Consider the following 12,841-nt stretch of genomic DNA (forward strand, 5'->3'; position numbering starts at 1 on the left):
TTTAAAAGAACCTTTCTGCCCAAGTGCTTCTGTCACCACTCCAAAGAATCAAGATAATGATGGACAACTTGAAAGCCCTTCTGAAGTTCTGATGTAGCAAGTAGGACTCTCAGTATCACTGAGAGTGTTTATTAGTGTTAGGTGGAAGTTTGATAATTGAAAATGATCCAATGTTCAATAGCAATATGCAAAACACATAATTTAGGAAACAGAATATTCTAGATAACTGCTATCTGGTTATTTGGAAGATTAATCTGTTAGTCTTCTGGGGATAAATATTTTAGAATTGGAGGTAGGTTGTAGTATTGCAGATGTTCTGTCTAAATGGACAGATAAACTTCATTTGAAAGAAAAACATAGCAGTAAGATAAGGCCTGCTAGTATTTGAAATATATGAGTTCTTTTTTATATTAAGTTAACTTTTTAAAAAGTGTACCTTTTTTCTTAACCAACTTAATGAGAGATATGAGTTTAATGTTTTGTTTTTTAAAAGGGGAAAATGGTTTAGAACAGTTTATCTAATATTGAGAGGGAAATGGATATAAAGGGCAGCTTTGAGACCTATAAAATTAGTATAATTGTACCTTTCCAGTTTTTTTTTTACAGAATTGAAATCACCCACTTTGAAGCTATGGTCAAAAGATCAATTAGAAATCCTACATGATGACAGTAAGTGGGAAAGTACTGCTATGCTCAGAGTGCTGCAGTAGGTACATTGTCGTGTATTAGATGAGCAGTAGATTCATCATCCTGGTCAGTTCATTTAGACTTCTCTGATTCTGATACAACATCACTTGGTTCAGATACTAGAGCAAGCCACTGACCACTTGATCCTTAAGTAGAGTTACAAGATGGTTGATAACTATGTTCTTTGTCTAGGAAAGCTAAGTTTTTCTTGTAAATTGGAAATAGGAATAGACTTTTTCTGTCATGCTTTTTAATTGATTATGTGCCATCAAAGTATTTTCGACTTTAATGATCACATTGATAGATTTTCTTCATTATGATCTGTCTCATCTCTACTGAGTCCATCCATCTTGCTGCTGGTTGTCTCTTCTCTTTTCTTCCATCTTCCCCAGCATTAAAGCCTTCTCTAGAAAGCTAGGTTTTCACATAATTTGTCTGAAGTAGGATAATTTGAGCCTGATCATTTGTACCTTGAGTGAGGACTCTGCATTGATTTGTTTCCTGATAATTTGTTTGTTTTCTTGGCTATCTCCAGTATTCTCAGGAGTCTTCCTCAGCACCAGAGTTCAAAAGCACCAATACTCTTTGTATCCTGCTTCTTCAAAGTCCAACTTTCATTTCCATTGAGTATTACAGGGAATTTCACAGCTTGCATGATTCTGATCTTTGTAGGTAGAACAACATCATGACTATCTTTTCCAAGGCGTACATGGCTACTCCAAGTGCTAGTTTGCAGTATATTTTAAGTGCTTGTTCCTTTACTGCTGAAAGTTGATCTTAAAAGAAAAAAGCCATCCACCACTGATATTGTCATTGCTAATTCTAAGACTCGTTATTCCACCTGTTGTCATTCATTTAGTCTTCTTATATTTATTTCCATTTTTTTCACTTTCCTCCTAGAGCTTTTTGACAATCAGAGTAGTGTGATCAGCATAATGCAGGTTATTGATATTACTCATTTACTAACTTGGAGCCAGTCTGTTTTATTATGTTCTGTTCATGCTGTGGCTTCCTGACCTGTATATAAGTTTTTCATGTGGACAATGAGGTGTTCTGGGATGCACATTTTTCTAATCATGTTCCATAGCTCGATGTGATGGTCACAGTCAAAAGCATTTCTAAAACCAACAGTGACTTCTTCTGTATATTCCTTGCTTTTTTCAATTGTTTCACATGTATCAACTATAATTTCTCATATACCCTGGCCTTTTCTAAAGCCAGCTTGAACATCTGGTATCTCTTTTTCCATGTAGGGCTCTAATCTCCATGGGATGATCCTAAGTATTATTTTGCTTTATCCAGATGATACATTAACTAGAAGGTTCACATACAAGTTGAAGGGCACATTTCTTGATAAACTACAGTATTAGTAATAAATAAAGTAATTCTTGCAAACTGATGTTCATATAGCCGACCAGCTTTCCCATCTTACAGCTCTTTTTCATAGTAAAGTTATGAAAGCTACTTTCAAATCAAACCTTTATTATGATCATAGGCCAGCATGGAATGCCATTTGTTTCTTTGCAGAAGAATTGTTTGTGTTGTTCATGGTTATTGTAGTGGATTAGTTAAATTTCAAGCCTTTGAATTTGACCTTGCATATTCTAGCAATGGCTGCAGCTCTAACTGCTGTCAAACAGGTCAGGACTGTTGAAAATGATACTGGCTTTGGTAGATTTATCCTGCATGTTGAGCTAACTGATTTATCATCAGGTTGATTATCATCTATTATCATTTGAAAAAGTATTCTTTTACTTACATCCATTCATTCAGTAAGTTTTCAAAGATATCAGTGCTGAAAAAATGGACTTATGACTGGTCCTTGAAGTTATGGCCATCACAATGTGGTCATTGATTACAATCATTGGTTATTGATTGCGATCTAGGTTTACAGTTCACAATTATGACATTGGAGTGAATTGTGTCACATAATTGCTAGCAAGGAAGGTTGCAAGTCATTCTAATAAGTCACTCCTGCTGCTTCCCCCCCCTCCAAGGATCCCTCCTGTAGCATACGGGCCCCCTGCTGCCCACCCATGTTCTGTGCCTGCCCATGACATTCCTCCTGTACTCCTTGCCTGGAACCTCCCCATTGCTTCCCACTTAACAACCATGCAGGTCCTGGGGTTAAAATGGCCTCCAGGATTGCCATTGCTAAATGATGTGGTCATGTGACATCACACTTTACAATGACATAGTTTATTGATGGCAGTCTCAATCCCAATTGCCATCATAACCTGTGGACCACCAATATTGAAACAAAGCATTGGTAGCTTGCCTGATAGTGGGTAACTGTAACCATCATGTTAATCTTCAGTTCATAGGGTAACAACTTTTCACTCATAGCACTGAGAACGATCAAACATCTGGGCTCAACAGTATATTACAGTATATCAACTCTTGCCTAGTGTCTCAGACATTAGATATTTGTATCAGACATTAGACTGGTATCTTCATTGTAGATATCAGTGAAGAATGAGATCTCAAAAATAATTAATTGTCTACTGCAGCACAGAGAGCTTATAGATCTATATCCTCCAAATTATAAACTCTCCTCCTGCCATTTCAATTTAACAGATATTTACTTGGTCTCTTGGTAGCCTTAAGTAGTTGAGATACATTATTGTATCTTTCTGGGAACCCTTGGCTCTTGTCTTGCCAGCCTCAATCGTTATGAAAGTCTGATACCCAGATTATTCCAATTAATGGAGAAGGAGCTCTGATTGTGGATGTCACTGTTAAATAGTATTTCTTTTAAAACTGTATGTTTGTTTTGTGATACTGTGCCTTTTTTTGGTTAAAGCTACAGGTTTCCATTTCTAGAGAAAGAGCCATAGGGCAAAAGTTATTTTGTCTTATACTGTACAAAATGAAAGGGAAACAAGGACCAAAATCATTCATGTTATGGCAGAGGTGCTGCTTCTGTGTGAGCATAAGGTAGTTGTTATTGTCTTATTATGGTTACCACTCATCTTTCTTTCATTTTCTCAGTTTCTCAGTTCTGAATAATTGATAATTCTATTACAATTGATAATGTTTTGCACAACCCAATATTTCCACTAATTAATGTATTTTCCTGAGATCTGAACATCATGGCATAAAAATAAGATACTTGAGTTATAACTTTGTATTACAAAATCTTAGTCCATTCATATGTTTGCATATGCTTTGGGAGAGTGCTTTGGGAGAGTTCAGATTCAGTCTCTAAATTACTATTTATTTTACATTAAACTTAAATCAGATCTTGCGTCTATGTCTTTGGCAGAGTTTTTCCACCAAAAAAATAGTACTGTATCTTAGCTTCTGGTCAGAATGCTCATAACATATAAAATCTTTGCTTTTCCCACATAATTGATTTTTATTTACTTCAACTACACTAAGAAACTTTGTTTGGTCCAGTGTTTAAGGCACCAGACTAGAAAGAGTTCAAGTTCTGCCTTAGTCATGAAAGCCAGCTGGATGACCTTGGGCCAGTCACTCTCTCAGCCAGCCCACCACATAGATAGATAGATAGATAGATAGATAGATAGATAGATAGATAGATAGATAGATAGATAGATAGATAGATAGATAGATAGAGTCATGGCCGAAATTGTTGGCACCCCAGAAATTTTTCCAGAAAATCAAGTATTTCTCACAGAAAAGTATTGCAGGAACACATGTTTTGCTATACACAGGTTTATTCACTTTGTGTGCATTGGAACACAACAAATAAAGGGAGGAAAAAAAGCAAATTGGACATAATGTCAAACAAAACTCCAAAAATGAGCCGGACAAAATTATTGGCACCCTTAACTTAATATTTGGTTGCACACCCTTTGGAAAAAATAACTGAAATCAGTCGCTTCCTATAACCATCAATAAGCTTCTTACACCTCTCACCCGGAATTTTGGACCACTCTTCCTTTGCAAACTGCTCCAGGTCTCTCTTATTGGAAGGGCGCCTTTTCCCAACAGCAATTTTAAGATCTCTCCACAGGTGTTCAATGGGATTCAGATCTGGACTCATTGCTGGCCACTTCAGAACTCTCCAGCGCTTTCTTGCCATCCATTTCTGGGTGTTTGTGTTTGTGTTTATTGGACTTATATACCGCCCTTCTCCCGTAGGACTCAGGGCGGTTCACAAGGAATTTAAAAGAACAATACACATTACAAAAGTTAAGAACAATTAAAATAATTAAATTTAGTCCTTGAATAAATAAAACCCCTATTAAACTCCAATTAAAACCCAATTAAATAAAATTACAAATTAAAATTCTCAGAGTCCTGGGCTCGCGTGATCCCCCTTTTTTGCAATCTCCAGACAAAGAAAACCAGCACAGAAGCCAGCTTCCCTTCACAACCGTGTTACTAACTGAACGACGGTGGGGATTACTACCTTAACAACTGGGGTAAGGACGATCGTAAAGTCAAATTCACGGTCTTGCTTGGTGCTTTTTGACGTATGTTTGGGGTCATTGTCCTGCTGGAAGACCCAAGATCTCGGATGCAAACCCAGCTTTCTGACACTGGGCTCTACAGTGCGACCCAAAATCCTTTGGTAATCCTCAGATTTCATGATACCTTGCACACATTCAAGGCACCCAGTGCCAGAGGCAGCAAAACAACCCCAAAACATCATTGAACCTCCACGATATTTCACTGTAGGTACTGTGTTCTTTTCTTTGTAGGCCTCATTTCGTTTTCAGTAAACAGTAGAGTGATGTGCTTTACCAAAAAGCTCTATCTTGGTCTCATCTGTCCACAAGACGTTTTCCCAGAAGGATTTTGGCTTACTCAAGTACATTTTGGCAAACTGTAATCTTGCTTTTTTATGTCTCTGTGTCAGCAGTGGGGTCCTCCTGGGTCTCCTGCCATAGCGTTTCATTTCATTTAAATGTCGACAGATAGTTTGCGCTGACACTGATGCTCCCTGAGCCTGCAGCACAGCTTGCATTCCTTTGGAACTTGTTTGGGGCTGCTTATCCACCATCCGGACTATCCTGCGTTGCAACCTTTCATCAATTTTTCTCTTCTGTCCATGACCAGGGAGATTTGCTACAGTGCCATGGGTTGCAAACTTCTTGATAATGTTGCGCACTGTGGACAAAGGCAAATCTAGATCTCTGGAGATGGACTTGTAACCTTGAGATTGTTGATATTTGTCCACAATTTTGGTTCTCAAGTCCTCAGACAGTTCTCTTCTCCTCTTTCTGTTGTCCATGCTTAGTGTGGCACACACAGACACACAATGCAAAGACTAAGTGAACTTCTCTCCTTTTTATCTGTTTTCAGGTGTGATTTTTATATTGCCCACACCTGTTACTTGCCCCAGGTGAGTTTAAAGGAGCATCACATGCTTGAAACAATCTTATTTATCCACAATTTTGAAAGGGTGCCAATAATTTTGTCCAGCCCATTTTTGGAGTTTTGTTTGACATTATGTCCAATTTGCTTTTTTTCCTCCCTTTTTGTTGTGTTCCAATACACACAAAGGGAATAAACCTGTGTATAGCAAAACATGTGTTCCTGCAATACTTTTCTGTGAGAAATATTTGATTTTCTGGAAACATTTCTGGGGTGCCAACAATTTCGGCCATGATTGTATATATATACAGTCATGCTCGAAATTGTTGGCATCCCAGAAATTTTTGGAGTTTTGTTTGACATTATGTCCAGTTTGCTTTTTTCCCTCCCTTTTTTTGTTGTGTTCCAATACACACAAAGGGAATAAACCTGTGTATAGCAAAACATGTGTTCCTGCAATACTTTTCTGTGAGAAATATTTGATTTTCTGGAAAAATTTCTGGGGTGCCAACAATTTCGGCCATGATTGTATATATAAAGGTAAAGGTAAAGGTTCCCCCGCACATGCGTGCTAGTCGTTTCCGACTCTAGGGGCCGGTGCTCATCTCCGTTTCAAAGCCGAAGAGCCAGCGCTTGTCCGAGGACGTCTCCGTGGTCATGTGGCCGGCATGACTAGATGCCAAAGGCGCACGGAACGCTGTTACCTTCCCACCGGAGTGGTCCCTATTTTTCTACTTGCATTTTTACGTGCTTTCGAACTGCTAGGTTGGCAGAAGCTGGGACGAGTAACAGTCGCTCACTCTGCTACGCAGCACTCGGGATTCGACCCGCCAAACTGCCGACCTTCTGATCGACAAGCTCAGCGTCCTAACCCACTGAGCCACCGCGTCCCTTTTGATTGTGTGTGTGTGTATATATATATATATATATATATATATATATATATATATATATATATAAAAATTATATATATAAAAAAATATAAAATCACTGTCCATCTTGAATACATAACAGAAGGAGAAAGCTTTAGAGATCACAAGGTTCACATAGGGTGGTTGTTGTAGGAAAAATAGGAGGAGAAAGGTGTGTTGGATATATGCAGCACCTTAAGTTATTTGTAAAAATAATAAAGGCAGGATACAAATAAATAAATATATCTACTTTTAACCGGATGGGTGAGAAAGAGGACAATTATTTTCATCCTTCTATAATGCATTTGTGATTCAGATTAAGAGTTCTGTCAGGTAATTGGACTTGCATTATTTATGCTTCCTTTTTCCTTCTTAACCTGGCTCTGTTCGCATGCTTTCAAATGCAAGGTTCTGATATTAAAAATGAGGTAGAAAAGAAAAACTGCAATTCAGACTTATATTTCAGTACTAATATTTCCTGCTGCTCTAGAAGTTCATAGATTATTGATTTCTGCTTCTTTTCTCTAATATTTTCTGTAACTAAAATAAAGTAGCAGGAGATTGAACTGTCCTTTCTATTTTCTGTCCTTTCTAGTAGGCTAGTTAGGAAACATCCACATTTGTAGAAAACGTCATCCTCCAGTTAACACACTTTGGGGCTAAGTTGTTGCAGTGTTCTATTTTGTCTTCAGGGACCAAAGCAATTAAGTTATTAAAGTATTATTATATTTGCATGGTCTGAAATTGTATTTAGGTAGAACCACAATGGAAAGGTGAACCAGAGAAAGATGGAGGTTCTCTTAGTTTGGCTTTGTCCAATCTGGCATATCCAGATTATATAAGCAATGATTTCCTTGAAGCATGTGATGTTTCAAGGGAGGGGTAAACTCCCAATATCTCTGGATCTTAAGCTATTTGGGGAGGTACTTTTAAATGCATAGTGGAAATGGAATGAAACTCCTAAGAACCATAAAATACTATGAGCTGATTTTTACTTCTGTTACAGTCTCTCATAATGGTTTGTTGGCTAAGATTTTCATACCACTACACAGGGTTTTTGTGTTCAAATCCTGTCAATAGAAATTAACTATCTACTTTTCAGTATATCTTGTTTCTGTTGATGCTGGAATACATATGTGTAATCCTTGCAGTTTGTACTTTGTTTCAAAGGATTTATGCCTTTTCGGGGTAAATTTTCAGTTTCTGGTACTGTTTCATTTTTTTTTAGGCGGGGGCCAAACGATGGAGGATTCAACCATTTTTCAAGCCTCCATGAATATTTGTTTAGGAGGGGAGTTACCTTCAGTAGAAGAGAGGAGGAGTGCAAAACTGGAGCTGAAGGTACCTTCAGTTGGTTGTCCTTTGCCTCCTCTGTTCCATAAGAACTTTTCTTCCTTTAGGTGTAAATGAGGTCTACTGTTTTGTCCAAGTCTCTGACAAAAAAATGTATTGCAGGTTTATTTTAATTTTTTAGGCATTGGAAGGATTTCTGTATTTCATGATGAATTATATAAAGAAATTGCCACAATCTGATAACATTTTGTTACATTGTGCAAAATTTATGACACTTGCAGATTAAAGTGATCAGGACACATTATTAATGTAGTGTATCTCAAAAGGAAGAATGAAAATTATTCATTAATTTTATTTCTTATATCTGTTATAGCAATGATTTTGAAAACTAAAACATTTCTTACAGCTTAAATTTTCATGCTAATATTAACAGGTAGTCTTTAATTTACAACTGGTCATATAGCGACTATTTGAAGCTTAAACAGATCCTCCAAAAGCGCCTTACAACATGTTACGATGGCTGCAGCCCCCATCCTCTGTAGTCATGTAATTGTATTTTGGGTGCTTGACAACTGGCTCATCTTTACAGCAGTTTGCTGTTCTATGGTGAGATGGCTGGGATTTGTAAGTTTTTTTTCCAGGTTTCGAGCATTTACTTCTAGTTTTTGGCAAAATTGATTTGCTTATCATTGGTGGCATTTATTTAACCACTGCATTTGCTTAATGACCGCTGCAAAAAATGTCAAAAAATCAGGCCCAGTCATGTGATGCCTTAACTTACAACTTCAATGAATTACAACCTTAATTCTAAGCTCAATTAGAATTGTAAGTCAAGAACTATCTGTAAATAATGAGAAACTCCAATTGCTCAGTTGTTCGATTAATCTTTACAAAATGAGAATTCTTGAATATGTGATCTGTATGCAATAAAATGCATAGAACCTGCTGACAGAATCTAGGTGTGCAAATGCACATATAAGCACTAGCACATATATTTAGTTAAAAATCTGAACATTTGGTGGGAGCAAATTGATGGGTAGAATTCTATTACATCACTTGTAATGATGCTTAAAACATACTTTAATCTCCAGTTGATTTGTGGTCAATCTAATCTATAAAGTAAACATCTACATGAGATATTGATAATACACAAAACATATCTGTTAGCTAAATCCTGTTAGCTAATGAAATTGATTTTTTCTTTGCCTCTGCTGCTTGTTAATACGTGAGAGAGCCTCTTGTTCCAGACTAGTGAACTACATAATGTAATGAACTGGTTTAATATATCTAAAACTTTTAAATAATATGTTAAATGAAATTATTACATATTTTCTACTTTTAATCTAAAATCATTTAAAATCTTTTATATTTTAATAGGGAGAATCACCACTTGATTTAGCAAAGCAAAGAAAAAATGTTTGGATGATAAATCATCTACAAGAGGCAAGGCAAGCAAAAGGTTATGACAATCCATCTTTTCTCAGGAAGCTGAGGGGTGATAAGGTGAAAACAATATTTAAAAACTGATAAATTTTGGGTTTTGTTGACATGTAATTTCTTGAGATGATGTCAAGAGGTACTTGAAATCTTATGCTTTTGCATCTTTTAAACTGACTTTCTAATAATGACTTTTCCTACTGTAGTGAAGTGACTGGCCATACCTAGGCCTCATATATTTCACTGAACGTAGTTCTTCTTTGATCCTTTTTAATTAAAATTACTGTGAAATGTTTGAGTAAAAATTATACTTTTGCAGTGGTGCATTTTTAAAATAGAATAACTAATACTTACAATTTTTTGTAGGAATTTCGTCAGAAGGTGATGCTAGGAACACCATTCCTAGTTATTTGGCTGGTTGGATTTATAGCAGATCTTGATATTGATTCTTGGCTAATCAAAGGACTAATGTATGGTGGTGTTTGGGCTATGGTTCAGTTTCTTTCCAAGTAGGTACCCTCAAAAGTTGATTTGCTTATTATGTAATATACTATCAGATACATTAAGGTGCTTCATTTGAAAAGAATTAGTTTTATTGAGTTTCATTTTTCTTTATACATCAGTATTAAGATGGAAAACATTAAATGTCTTATGTAAGGAAATGTGCTTGTATGTTCTTATCTTTTGACCTTCATATTTGCTCATGTTAGATGCTACAGTAAGTGGCATTCATAATATAGCTTTCAATAGGAGCTTTACCAGTTCAATCAGTATATCAATCATTATTTCATCTTGCAGCATGACAGTGAAAAAAATAATCAAAAGTAATTCCCCTTTCACAATTTTGATTTGATTGTCTGTTAGCCATAACTGTCTTTATTAATGAATTAAAATACTTTTCTTGTAGCTGTGGAAAATACTTTTCACTTGTTTCCATAGCATAATGTTTTATTTTAAATGTTATTTCCTTTAAAAGGAAATTTTAAGATAAAATTTATCTTAAAATTTTAAGGGGTCACAAAAAGAGGATTACTTACATCCATATAATCTTAATGGCATTCAGTTTATTGCTAATATAAGAAATATAACCCATGTTAGATTAATATTTAATATTTCAAACATTGTGCTCTTTTTGTATAAGAGTAAAAGATTCAATTATTGTAACTTCTTTGAGGTAGCTTTTACTTAAAAGTGTTGTTTTGAGTTTGGCTGAGTGAGGATTTAAAATAATTTTCACTTTCTGACTTTCAAAATGAAAACAATTTTAGAGTGCTGCTTATCATTAGCAAGGAAAAATTTAATGCTACCTGTATACAGATGAGTTTAAGTTAAGGAAGTATAGTCTTTCCTTCAGTAACCTTTGAAATAATATGTGAGATGTATTGTATATGTGCGTGTGCTATTGTTACATTTGGAGAATGGCAAAAATAGATCTGGGATTTGTAGATGAAAATGCAGAAGCAGTGGCAAATGCAAAGATTTTTCTTTTTTTCTTGTCATGTAAATTTTCAGTACATTCAGGACAAGCAGTATATCCTTGTTTAGCCTTACAAAAAGATATTAAAACCCATGGAGAACAAACGAGCATAAGCTCCTTTCCTTTCAAACTGTGCTTACCCTTCTTGAAAGTATATAACTATTTAAAGATTTCAGCCCAATTTTGGGGGTGGTGGGATGGGATTTATCCCTGCTTTTTCAGTGGGATCCTTTTTTTATAATATCTGAAGAATACTTTCTTTTCCTGTCTAGTTCTCTTCTCAGTATTCTTCTTTTTCTTACTTTTTAATTGATTGTTTTAGAAAGAGGGAATGCATGGAATTTTTGTGTGTGTGCAAATTGACATAATATTTGTAAGCTTCACTGGACAAAAGTTTAAAAATTCACCCAGATGGTTGCTGGTGTTGATCTATTTGCTGGACAAATTAATCATAACATTGTTAATTCCCAGCATCAGTCATGGTATATTCCAGTTTTGAAATTGGCTTAATTGATATATCATGTGAAGATTGCAGGCTGAACAGATGCAATTTCTGAATTTGTGAACCTGGCAAGCATTTATCAAAATTATGTATTTTTTCTAATGAAATGATTTTTATTTTAGCCTATATGACCTTTTTAACTATTCAACTATTCAACTATTTTCAGCAAGCAAGGATATGTAGCATGTATACTAATCAATTATGTGATGTTGTTTTTCTGTCCTACAGATCATTCTTTGATCACTCTATGCATAGTGCTCTGCCTCTTGGAATCTACCTAGCAACAAAATTTTGGATGTATGTGACGTGGTTTTTCTGGTTTTGGAATGATATCCTTTCTCTTGATCTCAGCAATTGTGCCATAAAGACTGTTTAAATTTGTATAAGGGAATAGTGCAGATTTTCCTTGATAATATACAACAGAAGTAAGAATGGTTTAAAAAACTATAAAATCATTGGTTTAAATTATTCCAGGCACAACACTAAATGTAGTTTACCTGGCAAAATGAAATTTGTCCAAAGTGGCTTGTGAAATTCTTGGATCTTTCCTTTTAGTATCTTCCTTTTCCTACATTCCACAGGCTTTCTCCCTTTTACACTGATTATCACATTTGGTAGAGATTTTTGGGTAAACTTAAGTAAGAGCTGAAAATAGTAGAACCTTGGCAACCCAATTTTACACTGGAATTTTACTGAGGCTAAAGCCTTTGTATTTCAAGCAAGCTACCATGTGTGATTAAGAGGGGATTATTGCCTGCCTTGCCTGATGGAAGGCATGGTTGTGGAAGTGGCCCAGGTGGAGGAAATAAGATTAGAATAGAACCAGGAAGAGAGTGTAGGCAATCCAGCAGATAGTCATCCACTAGTAAACCTTTTTTAAAAACCACTTGATCTCAGTCGCCTGGACAATTTTTGTCCAGGTTCCCATCTTCCCTTCTTAGGGAAGGTAATAGAAAAAGGTGGTTGTTTGGCAGCTTCAGAGGGTCTGGATTATCCCCGACCAGTCCACAGCCCATTGGGAACTGGGCTATGCAAGTGGCAGGCAAGTGTGTGAAGCTTCATTGCAAATGCGTGGGAGCTAAGTTGTGCAAGCGAAACCATCCCCCTGCTGCCGCCGCCACTGCTGCTGGTCCACGGAGTCCAAAAGGTTGGAGACTACTGGTCTAGACCTCTTCCAGTCAGGATTCAGGCCCAGTTATGAGACAGTTTTATGTATCAGAAACACTCTTTGGTATCTCCAGTAGAAGT

The 12,841-nt window shown here is 36.2% G+C and overlaps 1 protein-coding gene across 2 annotated transcripts in view; it reads left to right on the plus strand.

The window, feature by feature from the left end:
• The window catches only part of ZDHHC17 (zDHHC palmitoyltransferase 17), a 74,984-nt gene that overhangs the window by 32,621 nt on the left and 29,522 nt on the right, over window positions 1-12,841 (plus strand). Inside the window, exons 8-10 of one of the 2 annotated variants that reach the window (XM_083365141.1) lie at window positions 9,555-9,680; window positions 9,981-10,123; window positions 11,822-11,890. In XM_083365141.1, the coding sequence (XP_083221267.1) occupies window positions 9,555-9,680; window positions 9,981-10,123; window positions 11,822-11,890 (338 nt within the window). Of the gene's footprint in view, window positions 1-9,554; window positions 9,681-9,980; window positions 10,124-11,821; window positions 11,923-12,841 lie in introns of both variants that reach the window. The other variant, XM_083365140.1, reaches the window with a different exon arrangement.

Source organism: Vipera ursinii, assembly GCF_947247035.1.
Source record: "Vipera ursinii genome assembly, chromosome: 6".
Classification (NCBI taxonomy): Eukaryota; Metazoa; Chordata; class Lepidosauria; order Squamata; family Viperidae; genus Vipera; species Vipera ursinii.